This window comes from Halichoerus grypus, chromosome 1 (genome assembly GCF_964656455.1).
Source record: "Halichoerus grypus chromosome 1, mHalGry1.hap1.1, whole genome shotgun sequence".
Taxonomy (NCBI): domain Eukaryota; kingdom Metazoa; phylum Chordata; class Mammalia; order Carnivora; family Phocidae; genus Halichoerus; species Halichoerus grypus.
In genome coordinates this window covers 81,674,440-81,701,044 of record NC_135712.1, presented here as the reverse complement: position 1 = coordinate 81,701,044, position 26,605 = coordinate 81,674,440, and the positions used below count along the sequence as shown (strand labels likewise).

The following is a 26,605-nucleotide window of genomic DNA, read 5'->3' as shown; positions in this document are numbered from 1 at the left end:
ACTGTTCCACGTACGTTTAAAATTAAAAGGTAACCTAGGATTTGATATGACTGACATGAACAGATTTTGCAGGGAAAGGCGGTTTCCCTGGGCTGTCTAGCGACCAGAGTTCTAGTCCCTTTCACCCCTCAGGCCCTCAAATTTCCCGATTGTGTATCAAGGGGTCAAATAAAAAGATCTCTATGTCCTCGGCCCACTCGCTAAGGTTCTGATAATACTTGGTAATGTGCTTTTGCCTTGGGACGTGGCAATAAACATACGACTCAGGTTTCTCACTAAGGCTCCCAACATGGGTGGATTTCCTTAACCCGTCTCTAACTAAAACAAAGTGTTTCCGAATCAGCAACCGCTGGATTGGGTCTCTTCACGCTCCGCACCGACACCCACCCTATACCGGGAAACCCAAGTGGCCCCGGCGGGCGCCCCCAGAGTGGCAACTACATATCCCAGGGTGCCCCAGGGCGGGGGGCGCTCACTCGGATTGGCCAGGGGTCGGTGACGCTCAGTGTTTTGGCCCGGACGGTCACATGTTTCCTTTGTTGTGAGCTGCCGCAAACACTGGTGGCTGGAGGGAGACGCCGGCGCTGCAGAGAGCGCTACGCTGCCGGCCGCTAAGGGAAGGCAGGGGCTGCCGCTGCTGGCCGTTTCCAGCCTTCGCCGAGAGGTACCCGGGGATGACAGCTCTGGAACTAGCCGAGAGGCGAGGAACCGGCTAGAACCGGGGGCGGAGGGGCGACTGAGGTCGCGACCATGGGGGTGTCTGCAGGAGGGAAGCCAGCGTCGGCCGACTCGGAGCCAGATGTGGGGTCTAAGGAGAGATTGCGGCTGGGACTTGCACGGTCTCTGTCTGGGGCGCGGGGTCTCCAAGGCACCCTGCGGCGGGGGGGGGGGGTGTCTTCAATGTCCGCACGGTAACGGCAGTCCTGAAGGGAGGGCACCCCCTCCTCCTGGCACTACCGCCCCGGAACCGCGGCGTTGCTGGCGCGGCCTGCCGGGGGCGGGTTGGGAGGAGCATGGCCGCCGGGGTTGGGGGTAGCAGGTGCGGGTCACCCCGCTGCCCCAGGGGCAGGGGCAGCTGGTGGACGGGGCTGGGCAGACGGGCCCCGCATGTTGCTGATGGGCTTTGAACCGGGCGCTGCTCTTTTTTTAATCGAAGGAAGCACTGAGAATGCGAAGGTCTCAAGTCAAGTCGTGTCGTTTGGTGGGGGCAACCGTTGGTCCTGTTGGGGAGGACTGACGGGGTCAAGGTGGGTCTTAGGGCATCGGGCCAGAGAAGCCCCATTAAAGCGGTTGCGAAATGTGCTAGGCACCGTCACCTGACCGTTACCCCCGCCCCCACCCCCGAGAGCCTTTGTTTACCACGGATGGCGGCTGAGCCAGCGCCGGGAACCCGGCCCTAGAGCGACCGTCCCCGGGGAGTCGGGGCGGGCGGGGGCGCAGGATTTCAGCTGGCCGAGTCTCCGCCTAGCCTCCCCACCTTCCTACCAGTCCAGGACGAGGTTTCTTAATTTAGTTCCTAATGTCCCCGCCCCCAAGTTCTGGACGCTCGGGGCGCAGACTGTTACCACAGCTGGGATTGGGCGCCTGCGGCGGACTGCGGGCGGGACTACTGGGCAAGTTCCGAGTGTTTATTGGCGGGTGTCTAGTCGCTATGCCCAAGCAGTTCTCCCCCGCCCCCTTGAAGGTGATCTGGAGGACGCGCGGGAGCGCGCGCTCTCCCCTCTGGCGCTGCTGCGGCCCAACTGGAACTAGCGGCGCGCGTTCCCGCGCGGAAGGACTGGAGCTTGAGGCCGAGCCACCCTGCTGTCCCTCGGTGACCGCTGCAGCTTCTGCCCGAGCCTTAGGCAGTTCTGGGACAGCAGCGGACGGCCCTCCTTTCGGAGACCGGAAAATTAACCCCCTTTAACTAGTGTCGCTATATTACCGAGATGGTGGAAGTCCTCTTACGAAATTGTCCTTGCTGGTTCTGTAAACAAGATTTAAGTAGCAAAATAAGGACCTTAGGATGCCTCACTCACCCCTGAGGCAGTGACTATTCACAGTTGATTTTAGTGATTAATCACTTGGTTTCAAGTAGCTTTTTCTCAACCAGCTTTTTAAGAATTACGCCTTAGTATTTGCAGCTATAGCCTTTTAGGTCCACCAGCTGAGTTTGATTTTTATTAGGAATGTAAAATAGATTTAAAATCTGCCTCGTGTCGACCAAGATTAAAATTAGAATTCTTTTTTAAAAAAGTAGCTTAAGGGTATTTTCCTAAAAGTTAAGAGTCTTCTATACCCCGGTTTAGGTGAATAGTTTTCCTTGTTTTGAGGACGGTGGCACATTCTTATATATTAATCCCCGTGGTAATTCAAAATTTGAGTGAATTTCAGATGTGTTGTTTTAAAATTGTAAATTAAGAGGACATTAGTAAAATCTCCAAGAAAATCATTGTAGCCGTAATGTGTTGAGGATACAATTTGCCTAATTTCATGAGTTAAAAGCGTACTTGGGCTTTATCAGATTTTCTTTTCCTGTAAATTTGTAGGAATTGACCCAAGACCTAATGCATATTTGTAGAAGGTAGATGGAGTTCCCTGCGTGAAGCACGAACTGAATATGAACAGTTCTCATTTGTTATGCATTCTTAATATATTTTTGATATTTGAGTGGAGATGACTGCACCATAAGGGCAGCTTCTGTGATCCCAAACTGTCTCATCACTTGTGCATTGAGGGCATTTAACATATTTAAATAAGTGCAAACTGCAAACCTCTAACCTTTTTTTTAAATCAACAGTCAAAAGCCTGCTTATCTAGACAAAGCCTGCAACTTAGTCTAAGAACAGGAAAAAGAAATATTTTGAGTTAAGGTTATAAGTTTTAATTTAAACTTCCCTAGCTTTTGTTCAAGTTGCTAAAACCTTAATGCTGTTTAAAAAAAAACAAACTTTAACTTCCTTGTTTTTCTGCCATTTCATTAAAACCCAAATGTCAAGCCTGTGAAAAATAAATACTATTACATAAATGATAGCAGTTATTTTTGTATATACTTTTACCTAGAAATTTGAGATCCTTTTTCAATAAATATTTAGGTATGGACTGTATGCTGAAAAATGTAAATAAAATAGCCTTATAAGTATATCCATCTAACTATATGAAAAATACATTTTGTATGATTCTAATTGTGTGACTAAAACAAAATGTGGCCATGTGACAACTGTTGACATTTTAAAACCTTTATTCTTTCTACTACTAAAAACACAATAGCTAATCTTTTAATTGATGAATTTGTCACTCTGTCTAAATTCATCATCCAAGGGCTTATAATTTTTCAGCATTTGGCACATCTTAAAGTCTACTAATTGATGTTTAAAAGTGATTAGGCCGGGGCGCCTGGGTGGCTCAGTCGTTAAGCGTCTGCCTTCGGCTCAGGTCATGATCCAGGAGTCCCTGCATCTGGCTCCCTGCTCGGCGGGAGGCCCGCTTCTCCCTCTCCCACTCCCCCTGCTTGTGTTCCCTCTCTCGCTGTATCTCTCTCTGTCAAATAAATAAATAAAATCTTCAAAAAAAAAAAAAAAGTGATTAGGCCTGGGGCGCCTGGGTGGCTCAGTTGGTTAAGTGTCTGACTCTTGATTTCAGCTCAGGTCTCTATCTTGGGGTTGTAAGTTCAAGCCCCACATTAGACTCCATGCTGGGCGTGGAGCCTACTTAAAAAAAAAAAAAAGTGGTTAGGCTTTACTCTTTACTCAATAGTTTCTAAAAGTTATTTCTGTAAATAATTTGTGTCACCGCTAGGTAAATAAAAATCACTGACAAAGATATTTTTATACATAGAGAAGTCATCTGAAATACTAGATCTCAAACTTGTTCGAGTGGCAGAGCAGAGGGTAGTGTCCTTGCAGATTTAATTTGATTTTAATAAAGAACATGCATTAAATACTTAAAAGAAACATGTTAGCGGGGTAAAACCAAATGACGTTAAGTTTACATGTTAAGTCTAGTGAAAAGCGTGAGTAGGCTCAATAGGCAGCTTGATTGCAGGTGTGATGCTTGATAACATTTTTTTTCCTTTGTGGGTTGGGGAATATTAGTAACCAAAAGTTTTAACGCAAGCGAGAGAAACACTGAATGGAGATATTTGATTTTTTTGTTCTGTGATTTAAGATTGTTTAGTTATAGAACCGTATTGTTAAGTCTGACACATTGTTTAGGCACTGCTAAATTTTTCATCATTAGACACTTATTTTTTTTCTCTCATTAATCACAGTCAGAATGTATTGACCATTTGAATTCTAGTCAACAAGGGATAATCACTAGTTGCTGTAATCCTAGGCAAAGAAATTTAAGTGTCAGTTGGTTTCTGTTGTCTGATGGTGGGTAAATATGTTCTTGGTGGTTCCATTAAGAAAATTAAAATGTTGAAAATAACATCTTGTTTATTTACTGTTTCTTAAATTATTTTTCATTTAGCTATGTAAAATAAACTCTTCTTCTTCCCCTCAAAAGAAAAGAACAGAACATCTTGAAGACTGGACTTTAAATACTGCATTTGTAAAACTTGGTTCAGGAACCACTCACTGCTCCCAGAGTAGTACTTTAAATTGAAATTTTAAGAGTGTAAATTTATAGTTTTTAAAAAGTCATTAAATAGAATGTTTCTAATAAATAAATTAGCTTTTGAGAAAATAAGGTGAAAATATTTGAAGTGTGTAAAAACAGCATGGTTTTATGTAGTACCATGTTAAGTATAATTTTCTAGTCATTTTTAAATAATGGATTTACTATGTTGTACTTTTCTGGCTTTCCTTCTTTTGCTTTACTTTATATCTATATAGCTTTATATATCTTTAAAGATAAACCTATTCTTGGGGCACCTAGGTGGCTCAGTCGTTGAGCGTCTGCCTTCGGTGCAGGTCATGATCCCGGCGTCCTGGGATCGAGCCCCGCATCGGGCTCCCTGCTCGGCTGGAAGCCTCCTTCTCCCCCTCCCACTCCCCCTGCTTGTGTTCCCTTTCTCGCTGTCTCTCTCTGTCAAATAAATAAATAAAATCTTAAAAAAAAAAAGATAAACCTCTTCTTGGTTAGTCTTCTGGTTGTCTCTGCTATGTTTTCTGCACTCAAAGTTAAATTTGAGAAAATGGAGTGGTGTAGAGCATAGTATTTGGCAGTTCACTATCATTAGTTGTAGGAATCACAATAGTGAAAATGTTGGTTTCCTTTGCTATTTGGTATTTATTAGTCTTTAAAGCTCCTCCTTAATCCACGCTATCTTTAAGACTGATGGTAATTTCTTTATTTTGTATAGGATTCCTGCATTCTAAAGGAAAATTAAGCTTGGTTGCAGTACAGCTACATTCTAGATCAATTCTGATATTATAACTCCTTTGGACTTTGTACACTGACCTCCTCTGTCCCTTGCCCTTACCTATTAGGTTGGTAAGTATTACCTTAAAACTCCGCTCAAAATGCCCTAGTAAATTGCCTTGTCCTTCTACTCCTCAAGGTAATAGTTCTAGACCAGATCAGTCATGAGAAAATTTATTCCAATCTGTGTTTTCTACTAGCAAAACACTAAAAATTTTAATCTATTTTAGTATCAGTTCTGGAGTTCTTTTTTTTTTTTTTTTTTATCTATTTATTTATTTAAGTAAACTCTATACCCAGTGTGGGGCTCGAACTCACAACCCAGAGATTGAGTTACATGTTCTACTGACTGAGCCAACCAGGCACCCCAACCCTGTAGAGTCTTGAATTGGATCTGAATCCAGTATTTGTGACCCCAGCGCCAGACGGAAAAATAAACATTTCTTTAGTTGACCTGGATACCTACATTGGCTCAGGATTTTATTGTCCACTGGGAAAAAACACTTACTTAGCTAGGATTAACAATCTCCTAATTTGACTAAGTTGAAATATTCTTTACCAAGGGTACACACAAGTTAGACTTACTTCCGGGAGTAAGGAAACATTCAAAATAACTTTTATTTCACGATTGTAGCAAAATCAGGGCATACAGATACGTGTTTGTGTACATATATAGGGAAAAATCAGTAGTCCATATCTTGGTTTTCATGATCAACTTTTTTTATTTGCCTGAACTTGTTAAGACATTATGAGTTCTGTTTGTAGATATTTGGGCCAGACACCAGAATTGCTTATGTTTAATTACCGTTGCCATTCCGTGCACAGTTCAAGGTTCTGGTATTTTCTCTTAAGCATTCCTCTCCTTCCCATCCACCAAAAGAAAAAAAAAGAATTGTGCTGAATTAGTTGATTTCCACAGGTACTAAGTTTATAAGGTTTAACAAAGCAGAAGAAATAATATATATCAATGCATTAAAATGCATATATAATAATGCATTTGTATATTCTAAAATAATTATTTGAGATTCTATATGGATAATCTAGATAACTAAGGATTAAAAACTAAATTTTTTTTCTTGAATTACCAAGATATTTTCTGATTTTCTCAATTTGAATCCATACTTTTATAATACATAATGACTAAACTGTCAATTTTTGTAGTATTCCTAGACCAACTCAGAATTATTTAATGGCTGCAAACTCAGATGAGACCTCAATTACCAGACACTCTTCAAATATCCATTGCAGAATTATCACAGGATATATATTTTGTCATCTCAGTGCCACCAGTTAGCTTGCTGTTGACAATAATCTTTGTTTACTCATCTTTCAGGAAACTTTGCTCCAAGATAATATTGTCAAGTAAGGAAGTTGACAAATAAGGAAACTAATTTGTATGTAAAAGAGCATAATAATATTAATTTGCTTTAAGGAATTGTTATTCAGTAATGATTTCCTATGCAAAAGTAAACTTTTAAACTATGCAAAAGTCAGAAACTGAAGTCTAAAAACTTTTTCAACATATTAGTAAATAATGCCAACTATGCATTAAGTGATTAGTATCTGATAATATATTACTGTTCTCCATTTATTTTAGGTGTGGAAATTAAAACAACACAAATATTTTGGGGATTTGATCAAGCAAATGCTAAAAAGGTATTATATTTATAGTATTTATAAAGTATCTAAGGGGTTGCCTGGGTGGCACAGTTGGTTCAGTGTCTGACTTGTGGTTTTGGCTCAGGTCCTGATCTCAGGGTCATTGAGATAGAGCCCTGTGTCAGGCTCTGCGTTCAGTGTGGAGTCTGCTTGGGATTCTCTCTCCCTCTCCCTCTACCCCTCCCACTTGTGGGCTCTCTCGCTCTCTCTCTCTCAAATACATAAATCTTTAAAAAAAAAAAAAAACCCACAACTAAACATTGTTATTAGAGAATCTAAACCATTTTCCTTTCTTTAACCAGGGATTACTTAAGCCAATCAGAGTAATGGGGAACAATTCTGTCCTCAAGATCATAAAAGAAAACAGTATCACAGTCATTTCTTTTTTTTTTTTTTTTTTAAGATTTTATTTATTTATTTGACAGAGAGATACACAGTGAGAGAGGGAACACAAGCAGGGGGTAGTGGGAGAGGGAGAAGCAGGCTTCCCGCGGAGCAGGGAGCCCGATGTGGGGCTCGATCCCAGGACGCCAGGATCATGACCTGAGCCGAAGGCAGACGCTTAACACCTGAGCCACCCAGGCACCCCGTCATAGTCATTTCTGTTACCAAATAAAGTATCTGCTCTTTTCACTTCCTCCCTCCCTCCCTCAGTCCCTCTTCTACATTTTTCTCTAGCCTTAGAGATACTAAAATAAGTTCTCTCTCCTCATTTTTCTGAGACATAGGCCAAAAAATTTTAAATCTACCTAGCAATCAGGAACTAGGTCTACAACATGCATGAGTTCTGCAGTTGGAAATAAACCCTAGAGTACCTTTAACCAGAAGAATCTTTGTGTTAAGAAAAATCTTCCTTTCAAGTGAGGGTATCACTTCAGGAATTAAGCTCCTGAAGAAATGAGGGAGGGAAAGAAAGATACTAGCTTTTCTAGACAAATCATGCAACTGGCAGTCAGTTGCTGACAAGACAATCTGATCACCCTTGCATTTGCTATCTTTATCTAGATAAAACTTTGTCATTGTATTTCTTTGGAACAAACATTTTCCCCTCTTATTTTGTCTAGAGATGTTTACTTAATTGCTTACTTTTTCCTGAAGGGAATGATGATACTTTGATATTTGCTAAATTTTTAGAAGAATTCTATCAGTAATTTATGTTTTGTTTGCTTGATTGTGTATGAATTCGTTTATTATAAATCTTGAACCTGTATTAGATACTGTACTCTGAGATGTGGTTAAACTTTATATTTTTAACCATTACTAGTTAAAATACTTCACTTGTGTAAAATGGGAAAACAAAAGCTAGTAAATTACATCTGGAAGCCCAAAAGATGCACTTTGAAATGCATCTCCTATTTCTAAGACCCTCCTGTGTGAATTATTTACCCTGTCATCAATAGGCAGAGTTTACATTTCGTGTTGTGGAGATTGGTTAATGGGCGAGTTCTTAGAAAGTCTAGGGAAGGTGAGGATGTACAAAAGCCAGGCCAAAGCCCCTTAGAAAGAAATAGCCCAGATCTATGAGATAGCCTATCTACATACAAAGCAGTAAACAAGTACCTTGTTGCTGTTGAATACTTTGTAATAGCAGGTGATTTTATAGCTGTTCTAATCCAGGATTTTCAGTTTTACACTGGGCGAAAGCAGTGGAAGACTTGCTAGTCAACAGTCAAGGAACTAGCTACGAGAGTAAGAGGCAGAAAATAACGTAAGACAAACCCTTAACTCCTATAAAGGTTTTATCAGCCTTATGTTAATACATAACTTGCTCAATCTGCTATCTCCAAATTTATCAGATAGAGATATCAGATAACAAATACCAGACACAGTAAAATTATTGGATACAGAAAGCAGAGTACCTTTTCATTTGTTTTCTTTCTTGTCCCTTTTAGCCAAAAGGGAAATTCTTAGTTTTTGCAGTATGTTATTTTATTTTGCATTTTGTTTGTATTCTGTTGCATTGTTTTGCATTCATTTAAACACTGAGAAGGGGAAGCTGGGTGGCTTAGTCAGTTGGACATCTGACTCTTGATTTTGGCTCGGATTGTGATCTCGGGGTTGTGGGATTGCGCCCCGCGTCTGGCTCTGTGCTCAGCGCAGTCTACTTGGGATTCTCTCTCTTCCTTGCCTTCTACCCCTCCCCTGGCTTATGAGCCCCCCCGCAAAATAAGTGAATAAATAAAAAATCTTTAAACACTGAGAGAACAAAAATGTAGAACAGAAAAGGCATAAAGTTGGAGATGGTTGTCAGTAACGCCAGTAATCACACCACTAGTCAAAAACAATAATTTGTGAATTTTTTGAATCTGAAATGCGGTAAGAAATTAAGTAAGCTGATTTGAAGATAAATTCTTGTTTTGAAAGCTGACTTGTGACTGATTCAACCATAATTTGAATTTAGCTTGGTAAAGCATTAAAGTAAGTTATATTCCATATCATATTTGTTTATGTTTATCATAATTGAATGGTTATCACTTGTGATATTACATGCTTTGAACTTTTTTCAGTTTCAACAACAAAAAATTGGCATTCAGGCATAGTAGTGATCTCTCATCTATGGGAGATAGGTTTCTGTGTATTGAACCATTACTGAGATAACTTCAGATTAAAAGTGTATTTGAGATATGTGCTACTGCACATGTATGGGAGCTTGCAATTTAAAAGTGATGATATATACTATAAGTGAATTTTTAAATTTTAACACATGTATATGTGCATGTATTTGTGGATGGCACACACGTGTGGGCAGCCATAACCCAAGAAGTTGAATGACCTGTAGTAAGGCAAACATGAACTCTCTAGTCAGGAAAATCTCAAAAGAGATGGGAAGAAACATCTCCCTTTTTTTTAGTTTGTGATGATACATTTTAAAACTAATAGTGAAATATTTTAAACCCATGCAATTTTATTCATTTAGGTATTAAAATTAACAAAAGAAGATTTTTATTCTCAGGCAGATCTGTTACCTAAAACCTCCAAAACATAATTAGATTACAGTTCAAAATCTGGCATTCTTGGACCATAACATATGTGTAGACAAATATTCCCTCAAATTTAAGAAGAGCTAATTTTACTGACTAAATATCCAATAATTGACATTGCTCCAAAAGCCAGTTATTCATAAACATTCTCTTAGGTTTATTTTTACTTGTGTTTATTTAAATAGGCCTTCTACATGAGTTTCCACTGTTATCTAACAGTTTCATTATATTATAAACTTTGTTACACATTTAAAAAATAAATGACATACATATTTGAATACTTAAAATTTTCTGTTTTTTTTTTTTTTTTTTTTTAAAGATTTTATTTATTTATTTGAGAGAGAGAGCGAGCACATGAGAGGGGGGAGGGTCAGAGGGAGAAGCAGACTCCCTGCCGAGCAGGGAGCCCGATGCGGGACTCGATCCAGGGACTCCAGGATCATGACCTGAGCCGAAGGCAGTCGCTCAACCAACTGAGCCACCCAGGCGCCCTTCTGTTTGTTTTCTTAAACTTAGAAGTGAGGGTAAAGTTTATCCCTGTCAGTCTTCCACTTACTTTGTAAATAGTTCCTGCCTATTTAGAAAAATCTGTCTTGGGGAGCCTGGGTGGCTCAGTCGTTAAGCGTCTGCCTTCGGCTCAGGTCATGATCCCAGAGTCCTGGGATCGAGCCCCGCATTGGGCTCCCTGCTTGGCGGGAAGCCTGCTTTCCTCTCCCACTCCCCTGCTTGTGTTCCCTCTCTCGCTGTCTCTCTCTCTCTGTCAAATAAATAAATAAAATCTTGAAAAAAAGAAAAACCTGTCTTAATCCTGTATATAAAGTCCTAAGGCTGTAAACAATTTTCTTGTTAATTGTAGTAACAACTTCATAAGGTTGTTGGGAGGTTTAAATTAAATCTGTATGAAGAATTTAGAAAGTTGGGGCACCTGAGTTGGGCATCCAACTCTTGGTTTCAGCTGGGGTTGTAATTTCATGGGTCGTCGAATCAAGCCTGGTGTTGGGCTCTGCACTGAGGGGGAAGTCTGCTTGAGGATTCTCTCCCTCTGTCCCTCCCCCCTCAAATAAATAAATAGATCTTTTTATTGTTTTAAAGATTTACTTAATTTATTTGAGAAAGAGAGAGCAGGGGAGGGGCAGAGGGAGAGGGAAAGAATCTCAAGCAGACTGCCTGCTGAGCGCAGAGCCCCTTGTGGGGCTGGATCTCATGACCCTGAGATCATGACCTGAGCCGAAATCAAGAGTCGGTTGCTTAACCAACTGAGCCATCCAGGCACCCCAATAAATAAATCTTTAAAAAAGAGAGAATTTAGAAAGTGCCAGGCACATGGCAAGCAGTTTTAAAAAAAGAAGATTAGTGTTGTTCTGTTTTGTTTTTTAATGTGTATAAGGAAATACAGCCCCCATGGTATCGTCAAACCAGCTAATACCCAATTAGTACACAGATTTGGCTCTTAATAGTTCCTACAGCCTTACTTGGTAGATTTCCAAGAACTTCCTCAGTTTTTGCCAGAATTCTTAGAGGGAACCTAAATGACCCTTCTTCGGTCATTTTAGGACTTTTTAAATTCAAACAATCCACATGAACACAGCAGGAATTTCCCTATTAGCATACTGCCTCTGAATCCCCACCTGGTGATCCCAAATGAAAAAAGTATTTGTTTTACTTGCATCTTTATTCCACTTGACTAATAAAATTGCTTGAATTTTTTTCTGACTTTACCTGCAAAATTAAGAGATGAAGAGAGGAATGGAAGAGAAAGGATTTTGTACATGCAGACATTTAGGTGTCCTTCAAATGTGATTACAACCAGGTACTTTGCCCTAACAATTAGAATAGCCTGCTGTACATCTGCCTAGGGAAAATCCTAACACCTGGACTTCAGAAGGATTAAGTGCTATTTTATATGAAGAGGTAGAAAACATTTAATAGAAACTTAAGTGGGAACTGTGCTATCCATACCAGTGTGGCAGCAGATCGCACATACTACCTTACTGTTTATCTTTTTGTGAATATGCTTTGTCGCAACTATATTAAAAAAAAAAAACCTCAACAGCAACATCCAGTAATATCTTCCATCTCTGAAAACCATAGGCCGAGCACAGTATCCTGACAATGGTAGGCACGCAATAAATATTTGTTGATGATAGAAATGGAAGTGACAAAATTAAATACACTCAGTGAGGGAATTGATGAAAATTGGAAGTATCTAGTGAATATTGTAACTAGGGTATCTGGGTCATTAGAATGATGAGAAAAGAAGGCAAATATAAGAATAAATCAGGGGGCACCTGGGTGGCTCAGTTGGTTAAGCGTCTGCCTTTTACTCAGGTCATGATCCCAGGGTCCTGGGAATGAGCCCCTCATTGGGCTTCCTGCTCGTGGGGAGTCTGCTTGTCCCTCTCCCTCTGCCCCTCCCCCCGACTTGTGCGCACGCACTCTCTCTTTCTCAAATAAATAAAATCTTTAAAAAAAGGATAAATCAGAATATGAAAGAATGTAATAGAACGAGTTGCTTCTTGGTTTTGTTTTGTTTTTTTTTTTAAGATTTTATTTATTTATTTGACAGAGAGAGACACAGCGAGAGAGGGAACACAAGCAGGGGGAGTGGGAGAGGGAGAAGCAGGCTTCCCGCGGAGCAGGGAGCCCGATGCGGGGCTCGATCCCAGGACCCTGGGATCATGACCTGAGCCGAAGGCAGACGCTTAACGACTGAGCCACCCAGGCGCCCGGTTCTTGGTTTTGATAGTTCATATTTTCTAGCTTACTATGTCACATAAGGATTCTAAAAATGGGGTACAATTTAATGTGTGATGGGTATACAAAATACAGGGTTTTTTTAAAGGATTTATTTTTAGAGACAGAGTGCAAGTGTGGGCACATGTGAGCAGGGGAGGGGCAGGAGGAGAGAATCTTTCAAGCAGACTCCCTGCTGAGCATGGTGCCTGCCCTGGCTCAGTCTCAAGACCCATGAGATCATGATCTGAACTGAAACCAGGAGTCAGTGGCTTAACTGACAGGGCCATCCAGGAGCCCCACAAAACACAGTTCTAAATTAAGATTGTTAACTCTCAAGTCTCCATTTTATTTGTGGCTTGTGAATGTAGGACAGCATTTCATTTGGGGGTTATCTTTGATGTTCTTAAGCATTCTTTAGGCTTATTTAGGCCTGGATGTCTGACTGTTGAAATATTTCAGGAAGAAGCTGGGACCTTTAGAAGGAATTGTGTATGAGATTATGAGAGAATGGGAATAGTTGAGAGTTATTCTCAGTGCTCTTAAGCCAGTTACAGATACATTTTGGATCACATATTAATTTATGGAGATGTGAAAAGAGAGTAGCTGTGGAAGAACCACCTTAAAAATCAAAACTTAAAGAGAATTGATAGCCATAGCCCAGTGCCTCAATCCATTAGTTTACCTATTCATATTCATTTCTGAGAGAAGTTTGGGGATGTTTCTTATTAGTGAAAGGGAGAAGGGCATAGATACATGTGTTTTAAAGATCTGAAAACAAAATACTACATATTTATAGTGGAAATTGGGTGAAATAGAGGAAAACAAAAGATAAATCACTTAACATTTTGGCATATATGCCTCCTTTTTTCTATCCCTAAGATACACTGATACAAAGTTTTTTCTATTTTGAGCATATGTTTTACGATCCGCTTTTCACTTACTATCTGACATACTTCCCTGTGTCATTAAATAGTCTACATAATTTTAAATGGCTGCATAGACTAAGATGCGGTATGGTTTAACTCATCTTCTATTGTAGGGCATTTAGATTGTTTTAAGTATTTTCTACTAATAGAGCATTGAACATCTCTGTAGATAAATCTTTCCACATATTCCAGATTATTTCCTTAGGATAGATTGCTAGAAATGGACTTCCTGGTCGAACAATACACATTTTTTTTAAGTAATCTTTATACCCAACATGGGGCTTGAATTTACAAATACAAGATCAAGAGTCGCATCCTGTACTGACTGAGCCAGCCAGGTGCCCCAATACACATATTTTTAAAGGCTGCTGATAGATATAACTGAATTCCTCTCTTACAATATTATATTAAGGTAATAAACATTTATATTAGGAATCTGAATATAGTCAAATTCTTTGTCTTACAGCATTCAGACTTAACTCTACAGTCAGTAGATAAAACCCAGTTGTGTAAAAGGGGAGACAGAGGTTATTAGTAATTCAAAAAGTATATAATATCTTTGGGGGGGTGGGCTTAAGGAGTACTATGGCAGATTGTACCCATAATGCAAATTTTTATTTATCAATTCTCATTAAAATGAGATAGTACTCTATACTCCACATAAGGTATATATATATAAGATATATATATATGAATTTGTTGTAATGTTTACATCAAAATGAGACTATGTAGTCTGAGTGCTGAATTTTTTATATATTGAAATGTTTACCTTTTTTTTTCTACTTTTAGCCACATAAAGAAGATCCTTAACATTTCTCAACAATTATATAGTCAACTGATGTAACAATGGTACTAATATTGGGACGAAGACTAAACAGAGAGGATCTTGGGGTGCGTGATTCCCCAGCAACTAAGCGTAAAGTTTTTGAAATGGACCCTAAATCTCTGACAGGCCATGAGTTTTTTGACTTCTCCTCAGGATCATCCCATGCTGAAAACATACTCCAGATATTCAATGAATTCCGAGACAGCCGCTTATTCACAGACGTCATCATTTGTGTGGAAGGCAAAGAATTTCCTTGCCATAGAGCTGTTCTCTCAGCCTGCAGTAGCTACTTCAGAGCTATGTTTTGTAATGACCACAGAGAAAGCCGAGAAATGTTGGTTGAGATCAATGGTATTTTAGCTGAAGCTATGGAATGTTTTTTGCAGTATGTTTATACTGGAAAGGTAAAGATCACTACAGAGAATGTACAGTATCTCTTTGAAACATCAAGCCTCTTTCAGATTAGTGTTCTCCGTGATGCTTGTGCCAAGTTCTTAGAGGAACAACTTGATCCTTGTAACTGCTTAGGAATCCAGCGCTTTGCTGATACCCATTCTCTCAAAACACTCTTCACAAAATGCAAGAATTTTGCATTACAGACTTTTGAAGATGTGTCGCAGCATGAAGAATTTCTTGAGCTTGACAAAGATGAACTTATTGATTATATTTGTAGTGATGAACTTGTTATTGGTAAAGAGGAGATGGTTTTTGAAGCCGTCATGCGTTGGGTCTATCGTGCTGTTGATCTGAGAAGACCACTGTTACATGAGCTCCTGACACATGTGAGACTCCCTCTGTTGCATCCCAACTACTTTGTCCAAACAGTTGAGGTGGACCAATTGATCCAGAATTCTCCTGAGTGTTATCAGCTATTGCACGAAGCAAGACGGTACCACATACTTGGGAATGAAATGATGTCCCCAAGGACTAGGCCACGCAGGTGAGAAAACTGTTTATAAATGAACTACAACATAATTAACAAAAGTTTTTATTTTTTAAATATTTTTAAACCTCCTGAGTGAAATCTCAGTGTAGTCATATGTATTGTCTAAATGTGGCTTTCCATAATTTAAGATTTGTTTTGGATTATGTAAATCATTAAAATGTCTCTCCCCCTCAAAAAAAATTTTTTTTAAAAGTCTTTGCCAGTGAACACTAGATTCAGCAGTATCATTCTTTGTTATTCTGAGCTATGAAAGGGTATTGCAAAGGGTCTTTGCAACTGTGAACATCTCAACATATTTCTGCTTATTTCTCTTAATCTTTTCTCTTAATCTCTAATCATTCCACTTTTCTTTCCAAAGAGTCTTTGGATATAAAGTAGACTAAAGACTTTGGTAGACTCTCGGGCGCCTGGTGGCTCACTTGGTTAGGCAACTGCCTTCGGCTCAGGTCACGATCCCAGGGTCCTGGGATCGAGTCCCACATCGGGCTCCCCGTGCTCTGCAGGGAGCCTGCTTCTCCCTGTGCCTCTGCCTGCCACTCCCCCTGCTTGTGCTCTCTCTCTCTCTGTCAAATGAATAAATAAAATCTTAAAAAAAAAAAAACTGGTAGACTCTCTTGTACTGCCTCTACATATAAAAAACAATTGGCAGGGGTGCCCAGTTGGCTCAGTTGGTTAGTGTCTGACTCTTGATTTCAGCTCAGGTCATGAACTCAAGCCCTGCATTGGGCTCTGCACTCAGTGGGAGTCTGCTTGAGATTCTCTCTCTCTCAGATAAATAAGTAAATCTTTAAAAAAAAAACAATTGGCAAATTCATAGACTTCCTTTTTTCCTAGCAGACAACTTGAAATATAAAGGTGAAGTAAGTAAGCTGATATATATTGAGTAGATTCTTTTTTTTTTTTTTTTTTAAGATTTTATTTATTTGACAGAGAGAGGCAGCGAGAGTGGGAACACAAGCAGGGGGAGTGGGAGAGGGAGAAGCAGGCTTCCCGCGGAGCAGGGAGCCCGATGCGGGGCTTAATCCCAGGACCCTAGGATCATGACCTGAGCCGAAGGCAGATGCTTAACGACTGAGCCACCCAGGTGCCCCTATTGAGTGGATTCTTGATGTAAAACCCAGGTTTCAGATCTCTTCTCATTGTCACAGTAATTTAATGTCAATCTTAATTTTTTAAATTTTTTTCTGGTTATAAAAATTATATCATCATTAGAGAGAATTTGGAAAACATATTTAGAGGTAGGAATTCAATTCAGTATTACACTTGTATCTTCTTATAGTGCATTATTTCGGTAAAACATACAGATTTTAATTTATAAGCTATAGGAAAATAATATCCATGTCTTAATAATTGAAGGAATAATATTAAATGTACTATACTGTGAATAAGCAAGAAATGGCTATTGTGAGAAATATAGTAAAGAATCTTGCAGGGCGCCTGGGTGGCTCAGTCAGTTAAGCGTCTGCCTTCTGCTCAGGTCATGATCCCAGGGTCCTGGGATCGAGTCCCACATCAGGCTCCTTGCTCATCAGGGAGCCTGCTTCTCCCTCTGCCTGCTGCTTCCCCTGCTTGTGCTCTTTCTCTCGCTGTGTCTTTCTGATAAATAAATAAAATCTTTTAAAAAAAAATCTAATATTTTTCTAACAAAGCTAATTTTTTAAAATTGTGTTTAAAAAACATATAGCATAAATTTATCATCTTAACCAATTTTAATAATTGTACCACTCAGTAGTGTTAAATATATTCACATTGTTGTAAAACTGGTATTTACTTTTATTTTCTCATATCATCTCCACTTTTCCTATAAATTTACTAGAGCGTAGCTCTCAAACCAAAATTTTAGCTTTGATTTTGATTATTATTGTTTTGGGATATGATTAAAATTCAGCATATGATGAGATAGCATGTGTTTAAAATCTAGTTTGAACATAGCAAGATTTAATCTGTTTCCTCATATGTAAAGTGAGAATGATGATAAATAGTACCTATCTCACAGGTTCTGCCATTGAAACTATTAAATGCAATAATCCTTAAGGTACTCATCATCGAAAGTGGTGTAGAGAAATACTTAAAAATTATTAGCTATTATTATTTATATAGTGTAGTGTAGGTTTGACCCACTTAAGAAAACTCCCAGGGGTGCCTGCTTGGCGTGGTTGGTTAAGAGTTCGATCCTTGGTTTCGGCTCAGGTCCTATATCAAGGTCTTGAGATCAAGCCCCGAGTGGGGCTCCTCTCTTAGCTCAGAGTTTGCTTAAGACTCTCTCTCCCTCTCCCTCTGCACCCCCTACTTGTGCACTCACATGTGCGTGCACGTGTGCACTCTCAAATAAATCTTTAAAGAAAACTCCCAGTACTTGACAGTCTGAATTTTTTATAAATTGGATACAATATTGGGTAATTATTATTATAAAAAATTAATACTTCTTTGTATTTAGGGTTAGAGTACATTTTTTTCTTCAAAGTCAACTGAATTTAGTGAAAAGTAACAATTGCTTTGTAAGAAAGAAGTGTATTTGACCCTTTCAGTTTTTTAACAAGGGACAAAAAACATATAATTTTATTATATAAATATACAATTTTTTAAGTCGTTATTTTTTTTAAGGACTATTAAGAAACATGGGCTGAGTTTAAAAATGTGAAAGACTAAGGTTCTTAAATGTATTGATTAAGAATGCTGAACAGCAGGCACTTGGGTGGCTCAGTCAGTTAAGCTCTGCCTTCAGCTCAGGTCATGATCTCAGGGTCCTGGGATTGAGTCCCACATCAGGCTACCTGCTCAGCGGGGAGTCTGCTTCTCCCTCTGCCCCTTCCCCCTGCTCGCTTGCTCTCTCTTGCTCTCTCTCAAATAAATAAATAAAATCTTGAAAAGAATGTTGAACAGCTTTGGGACTGTTCAGAACTTTTCTGGACACATAGTATCCCTCCGAGGGGAAAATTGTGTATTTTTTCAAAGAGACTCCCCTTGCAGCAGACAGAATGGCTTTGGGTCAAATAGGGCTAATAATAACTTTCCAGCATATATCTCCTATATACGCATAGGATTAGAATTAGGGACCAAGGGTTGTATGTTGTAAAATCAAATAAGTTATTTGTTATTAACATTATTTATAAAAATATAACGTAAATGAAATCAGATTGCAGTCTAAAGGTAATTAGGCTTAGATAATACACAGATAATTTTCCAATTCCCTTAATTATTTAATTTGTAAAAATTATTTTATATCCAATTTTTAAGGGAATCAATCCATTTCATACAGTGAAACACATCTATATATAAGATTTCAATGTCATCTTTCTTTAGGAGGCAAGTAGGAAAAAAACAAACCATAGTTATATTGAGTTTACAGACTATTGTAAATATAATAGAAGATATTTATTTTATGTAGCCATTGTATAAGGAGTATAAAGAGAAATCCTTTATTTTACAACTCTACCATCACCTCCTGTTCCTTCTATTCCTTCACTTACCTGTTACTGCATATTAATACCAATCACTAGGAATTTCATTATCTGAACAATGTGTATTGTTTTTCAGGTTCTCATCTTTCTGAGAAACTCCAAACTTCTTTGAAAGAGGAGTGATGTCTCCACTTCAACTACAGTTCACTCTGACTTCCCCTCCAGTCACTTGACTGAAACTCCTCTCAGGTCATCACTGACCTTCTATTTGTTATTAGCCTCTTTTCAGTCTTTATTCACCTTGATTTCTCTTTAGGATTTGACTTTATCAATTGCTTTACTTTTTCTTGAAATTCCTCCATTAGCTTCTGGAACACCATTTTCCTCATGGTCCTCTTCTCCAGCTGCTCTTTTTCCATTTGATGGTTCTATATCTGGTCTTTGAAATGTTGATAATCCCCTCGGTTCACATCTCTCTGTCTTGCCTTACATCACATCTTCCTAGATGATCTCATCTACTCTCTTGATTTTAATTACCATACATGCTATTGACTAACAAACCTATAACTCCAGCCCAGACTTTTCTCTTTCACTTATTCACCCATTCATTCAGCCGATTTATTTGTTTGCTTATTTTTACCTCAGGATGCATCTTTAAAACAATAACATAGGCTAAATAACATCCCACTTGAAGTTAGTATTTCTTTCATATTAACTAATACGCAGTCTGTATTCATATTCCCCAGTCTTTTCCAAACTGTTCTTTAATGAACCTTGATCCGATCCAGTACCGCTCATTGCATCTGGTTATTCCCATGAAGTCTCTTATTCCAGAACAGTTTCTTTTTCATGATTTTGTTGATGGGCAAGTTGTCCAGAAAATATTCCACCTTCTGTATTAGGTTGCTTCCTTATGCTGTCACTTAGCTGAATTTAGCTATGTTTTCTGGAAACTGGAAGGTAGCTCAACAAGCTTCTGCTTGATGGAGACAAGTTAAATATTTTTGGCTAGAGTTCATCCTAGGTAATGTGTATATTGTATTGCATCACATTAGGAGACACAGCATATCTGGTGGTCCCACCATTAGTGATGCAAAGATTAACTCGGATTAGGGTGATAACAGTCTGTTTCCACCATTGTTCAGTTAGGTTATAGTCCTCACATCAGCCAGGATTTCTTCAGGGAGTGTTCTCCAGAGTTCAGTCCATACTGAATATTCTACCTATATATACCCACATGTCTCTTAAATAAGAAAGAAATAAGAAAGAAAGCTCCAACATACATTGTAGTAAAAACAGAGTATGATAACGGGTACCTAAAAAGAGGATAAGGACCAATCTAAGAGCACAGAAGCTTTGGTAATCTGCACTACCAGTTGTAAACCCTCGGGAGAAAAAACAGTAGAGACCAATCATGGGAGTAAAGCTTAGGAATAGTTGTCTTTTTATTAATATATATGATGCAACTTGAAATCTCTGTACTACTACATAATGACTACTCTTTAATAAATGACAAGTGCAAGTATCATGATGTGTTCAGAGTACTGGCTTCAGAATCAGGTCTGGACTGGGATTTGGCTCTGTACAAATAGTTAATACCATGACCTTAGGCAAAACATTTTAACTTCTCTATCAATTTTCTCATCTGTAAAATAAGCATAATACCACCTCGTAAGATTGTGAGGATTGGAAATAGATATGAAAAGTACATAACCTAGTATTATACACAAAAATGCACAATAAAAATTTTTGCTGGTTTCATGAAGAAAATAATCAAAATACATTGTAAATTTGTGCTCTGCTTTTACAGAATAGGAAATGTGGTTTGAAAGACAGATATGCTTGATATCAAATAGTTTAAGAATAGTTTGTTCATGTCTATGGAAAAAATTGATGCTCTTTGCCACATTCCATTGAGCAATAGAGATAGCTAAGATTTAATAAGCTTGTCATTTTAAGGTTGGAATTAGTTAATTAAGTACTTTTCTAAAAACTTTCTACTACCTCTTGTCTAACAATCAGTTATTACATAATGAAAATTATGTGCATAATGAAGACAAAGTTCAAATTCCTATTGCAAACCAATAAAAACATGAAGATAATGATTAAGATTTTTTAAAAAGATTTTATTTATTTATTTGACAGAGAGAGAGAGAGCACAAGCAGGGGGAGCAGCAGGTAGAGGGAGAAGTAGGCTCCCCGCCAAGCAGGGAGCCTGAGGTGGGGCTCGATCCCAGGAGCCTGGGATCATGACCTGAGCCGAAGGCAGACGCTTAACCGACTGAGCCACCCAGGTGTCCCTCATTTTTATTTTTAACTCAAAATTTTTCATGAAAGTATACATGTAAGTCTCCATCCACCTGATCCTTTATAGATCAGTTCTCCCCAAAGGATACCACTGTTAACCAGTTTTTTGAACTCTTTAAAAATATTCTTTGTGTGTGTATATATTCTAGGTATATGTATATACACACACATACTTCCCTGCTTTTTTTTTATACACTCAGTTCTGTGCCTTGTTTTTATCATTTATAAGTATCTTGGAGGTTATTCCACATCAGCACATATAGATCTTTAAGCCAGTCTGTTCAGCATATTCTTTTTTTTTTGTTTTTAAGATTTTATTTATTTATTTGACAGAGAGCGAGAGAGGGAACACAAGCAAGGGGAGTGGGAGAGGGAGAAGCAGGCCTCCCGCGGAGCAGGGAGCCCGATGCAGGGCTCGATCCCAGGACCCTGGGATCATGACCTGAGCCGAAGGCAGACACTTAACAACTGAGCCACCCAGGCGCCCCTAGCATATTCTTTTACTATGGACAAATCACTAAGTGGGAAGCCAAAGTTTTCAAAGGTTGTTTGGCAAGCATGGAATCCAAACAAAGGGAGTTAGTAGATCTTTAGAACAGGAGTCCTCTCAGCTAGTATAGCTTGAGGAAGTCTCACCCACCATAAAAATATTCTTACCAAAGAACCAGTGATGTTCAAGTTAGCTAAGCTAAGATTCTCTTTCCCTTAGACAAGAACTTGAATGGGTACAGGAGATGTTTGCCTTTGTGATTATCTACTTTTTCATTCATTTACTTATTGCTTCTATGATCAACCAATCCCTCTTTTGATACATAGTTCTTTCTTTAGATATATTAATACATTGAGTTTAGTAACTATCATACCTTACAGACTAGAGAGCCAGGTGGTCTCTTTAGGGCTTTAAGTCTCATATCTCTATTTTAGTTAATTATTTTGTTTGATAGCTCAGTTTTCAGGTATTTTTGAGTCTTGGAATGGTGAATAGATTATATTACTAATATCATTCCCTTCTTTCTTCCAATTTCCTACTATATGTAAACACTGCCTTTCCTATTGTGCTTTTTAAATACGTTCAGTTATTCTTCCCAGTAGCCATTAACCATTCCCAGTGACTCCTTTTATTGGTGAGAATTAGTTTGGCCTATCTCTGGCATATTTGGCATTAATAATAAGTAGGTCTGTTATTTCACCCAACAAGTCCTGTATTTTGCCTTTTGAGATTCTTTTTTTTTTTTTTAAGATTTTTTAAAATTTGGGGCGCCTGGGTGGCTCAGTCGTTAAGTGTCTGCCTTCAGCTCAGGTCGTGATCACAGGGTCCTGGGATCAAGTGCCTCATCGGGCTCCCTGCTCAGCGGGAAGCCTGCTTCTCCTTCTCCCACTCCCCCTGCTTGTGTTCCCTCTCCCACTGTGTCTCTCTGTCAAATAAATAAATAAAATCTGTTAAAAAAAATTTTTTTAAATTTATTTATTTGAGAGAGCACGAGCAGGGGGAGGGGCAGAGGGAGAGAATTATTTTATCTTTCACATAAATCAAAGAATGTAATCTTTTAATTTGATCTTTTCTTAAATTCATGATAAAAGAGGATGATGATTTTTTAAAAACAATATTTGCCATAGTAAAAAAAAGGATAATTTAGTTGTCATACTTTCCCAGGAACAAATGGTAAGATTTAATACTAAAACAGCAAATATTTGTTATTTTATCACAGCAGAATCAGGATTTTCACTTTAAAGCATTAATAAAATAATGTTCACTCTAAAAAATAGGTTGAATAGGGTATCCAGACTTTTATTCATCCTGTACTATCATCTTGACTGCCTTTTTGTTCCAGTTGCCATTATCAGCTGTAGTAACTTACTTCCGTTAAGGCAGTCATCTCCCTGCCTTAGATAAAAATTTTTCCAAGCTCAAGAAATAAAAAATAACTTTTAAAAAAGATTTATTTATTTTAGAGAGAGAGCCCTCACACAAGCAGGAAGAGGGGGAGAGGGAGAGAAACTCAAGCAGACTCCCCACTGAGCTGGGAGCACGATGCCAGGCTTGATCACACAACCCTGAGATCATGACCTGAGCCAAGACCAGGAGTCAGCCACTTAACTGACTGAGCCACCCAGGCGTCCCTAAAAATAACTTCTCCTGGATTAACAGTCTCTAATGGGAACACCAGACTTGTCTCTAATTAAGTTAAGAGCCATTTGGTTGCAAATAAGACCTTCAGTACAGGTAAAACTACTAGTTTGTTGATCCTTTCAGATAAAAACACATTTCCATAGACGCTAAAATGATCCTTTACTTAGTGGGACTAATTGTTTTAGCCATTAGTTTTTGGTGCTATTTTCTCTTCTTATTCCAAGGTACAAAAAGAGACAATATATGTTTATTAGGCTAAGAAGTCTTGAAAAAAGCAAGCAAGTTTAAGCAAAGAGAAACTGTAAAATAAATCATATTTTGGGACACCTGAATGGCTCAGTTGGTTAAGTGTCTGACTCTTGATTTTGGCTTAGGTCATGATCTCAGGGTTTGAGATTGAACCCCACGTTGAGCCCCATGCAGGGTGTGGATCCTGCTTAAGATTCTCTCTCTCTCTCTGACCCCCGCACCCATGATGCCACTTCTGCTCTCTCTCTTTCTCTTAAAAAAAAATAAAAAATAGGGCGCCTGGGTGGCTCAGTCGTTAAGCATCTGCCTTCGGCTCAGGTCATGATCCCAGCATCTTGGGTTCGAGCCCCACATCGGGCCCCCTGCTCCACGGAAAGCCTATTTCTCCCTCTGCCATTCCCCCTGCTTGTGTTCCCTCTCTCGCTGTGTCTCTCTCTGTCAAATAAATAAATAAAATCTTTAAAAAAATAAATAAATAAAAAATAAAGTAAAAATAAATAAAATGTTATAAGGAAAGTGTATAAAACACAATTCTATAATATATAATAGTTACCTTGATTTTATATTAAAACAATTGGGGGTGGTTGAACCCCAGTGACAGTATTTAGCAACTTTTGTTTTGATCAATCAATAAGTAAGGAAAATCACATGGATTTGTTTTAGAGGTTTTTTTTTTTTTTTAGATTTTTTTTATTTATTTATTTGAGAGAGAAAGAATGAGAGAGAGCACATGAGAGGGGGGAGGGTCAGAGGGAGAAGCAGACTCCCTGCCGAGCAGGGAGCCCGATGCGGGACTTGATCCAGGGATTCCAGGATCATGACCTGAGCCAAAGGCAGTCACTTAACCAACTGAGCCACCCAGGCGCCCTGTTTTAGAGGTATTTTAAGTGTAATTTTAGGAAATGGTAATTTTAGGAAATGTTACTTTTATGGAAAGAAGGATAAGTTAATAGTTATACCAAGTATCTGGTGTTATTCTCTATTTACTTTAATAGTTTCATTTTAGAATTATTTGGAAAATAGTATTGGTAATATTTCAGTCCTTCTGATAATGTCTTACTATATACTAGATTAGGGTTATATGATTTGCTGGGTTCCTAAAAGTAATTTTTATTACATCTTTGAATAGGATTCTTTTGTACAATATATTTTTCTGATTTTATAATGGAAAAGTATGCCTGGCATGGAACAGGTGAGTGATTATTAGTTGAAAAAGCTATGAGTAAATGTAGCTAGAAATAGTATCTGTGTTAAGGTGATATACCAGTATTGCTTAATTTTGTTTTTTTTTTTTCTAGTGTAATTGTGAAACATCATACTGACTAAAACTACAAATCAGTGTCCTGATGTGGTCTTTTTTCCGTCCACATTTAAGTTAAGAGAAGAGGGATTGTTAGCATTTTGCTTCATGAGATCAAAATTGTAACAACCATAAAATGTAGTTACAGGACCTTTTTCATTTCAGTTATATTTGTGAAAAAATATAAAAGCCAAATAATTTTAAAATTCCAAACTTTCTATTGAGCCTTATGAATAACAACAAAGAACTTGAATAAGCTTTTAGTTTTTCCTGTGTCTATCTTAAATTTAAACTATAAAATAAAAGAAGTCCATGATTAACATAAACCTTAGGATTCTCTTAGTGCTCTAAATGTTGTTTTTTTCCCACTCTAAGAATAGTCCATGTTCATTATCATTTTGAAAATTTGTGTTGATAGAAAGAAGGAAGCCGCAGTATCCAGAGATAACCATCATTAGCACTTTGGTATATTCTTTCCAGACACAGTTTTTACATAGTATTGATCAGACCTTCTGTACAATTTTTTGTCTTGCTTTTTTTCCTTTAACATTCTTTGTTATAAACTCTGTTAACACTTTAAGGACTGCTTGGTGTTTTGATTTGGATTACTTTAATGTACTTAACTTTAAAAAATTATTTTAAAAAATAGATTCCGAACAAATACATACACTCCTTTAAAGGGTACTTAGATTATACTATGAATTAGTTTTTTTTAGAACTAGCAATATGGGGTGCTTGGGTGGCTCAGTATGGTAAGCGTCTGACTTCAGCTCAGATCATGATCTCGGGGTCTTGGGGTCAAGCCCCTGCATTGGGCTCCCTGCTCAGCAGGAGTCTGCTTGTCCCTCCCCCTCTGCCCGTCCTCCTGCTCTTGCTCTCTTTCTCTTAAATAAATAAATAAATAAAATCTTAAAAAAAAAAAAAAGAACTAGCAATCTGATGAAAAATCACTATTTTCCTATATTATCTTACCTTAGTATGGTTATACATATCTGAATTACTGCAAAACTGCATTTGAAAGTCATCCTTACTATTCCCAGGATTCCAGTTGAGTTAGGTAGGATCTTTGGACTGCTTTACAATTTTTAGGGCAAAACTCAAAGAAAAAAAATACCCATAGAAATTTTCTGTGGAAAATGATGTCACTAAAACCCCTTGCAAATGTTCTCAAAGTCATTGGCAGCCTGTATTATTTGGCACATGCTCAGAGAATAAACTTAACTGTTTACTTTATAATAATGTTCTACTTTCTTTATGTTAATGGTATGTTTTTAGAGTTTTCAACAATCTTGAGTGTATTTTATTATTTATACATTCTTATAATAATTATTTTAGGTCAACTGGCTATTCTGAGGTGATAGTTGTCGTTGGAGGCTGTGAACGGGTTGGAGGATTTAATCTTCCATACACTGAGTGCTATGATCCTGTGACAGGAGAATGGAAGTCTTTGGCTAAGCTTCCAGAATTTACCAAATCAGAGTATGCAGTCTGTGCTCTAAGGAATGACATTCTTGTTTCAGGTAATTAGAGAATTATTACAGTAGCTACTTTTAATTTGAACACAGCTTGGCTGTTCTAAACAATAGTAGTGTCTCAGGAGAAAATATGAAAGTGAATATACCCACTTTCAGCAGAAAGTATTTGTTATACAACAAATAAAACTGAGAATGACTTTTTGCTCTTAAAAGCAGGCTCAAGATGATCCAGAATGATTTATAAAAGATCCACCAGAAAAATGCCTTTAATTGTCAAATTTTAAATGATCTCAAGTGCATATAGGATATGGTATAATTTTTA

The 26,605-nt window shown here is 38.3% G+C and overlaps 1 protein-coding gene across 10 annotated transcripts in view; it reads left to right on the top strand.

The window, feature by feature from the left end:
* The first annotated feature begins 541 nt into the window (after positions 1-541).
* The window catches only part of KLHL24 (kelch like family member 24), a 44,713-nt gene continuing 18,649 nt past the window's right edge, over positions 542-26,605 (top strand). For 2 of the 10 annotated variants that reach the window (XM_036122443.2, XM_036122438.2), the window contains exons 1-5: positions 542-664; positions 5,288-5,418; positions 6,944-7,002; positions 14,438-15,414; positions 26,144-26,328. In XM_036122443.2, coding sequence (XP_035978336.1) covers positions 14,495-15,414; positions 26,144-26,328 — 1,105 coding nt within the window. In that variant the 5' untranslated portion in view covers positions 542-664; positions 5,288-5,418; positions 6,944-7,002; positions 14,438-14,494. Of the gene's footprint in view, positions 665-1,156; positions 1,248-1,287; positions 4,571-5,287; positions 5,419-6,943; positions 7,003-11,294; positions 11,797-14,437; positions 15,415-26,143; positions 26,329-26,605 lie in introns of those variants that run through there. The other 8 variants (XM_078068462.1, XM_078068447.1, XM_036122439.2 and 5 more) reach the window with 8 other exon arrangements.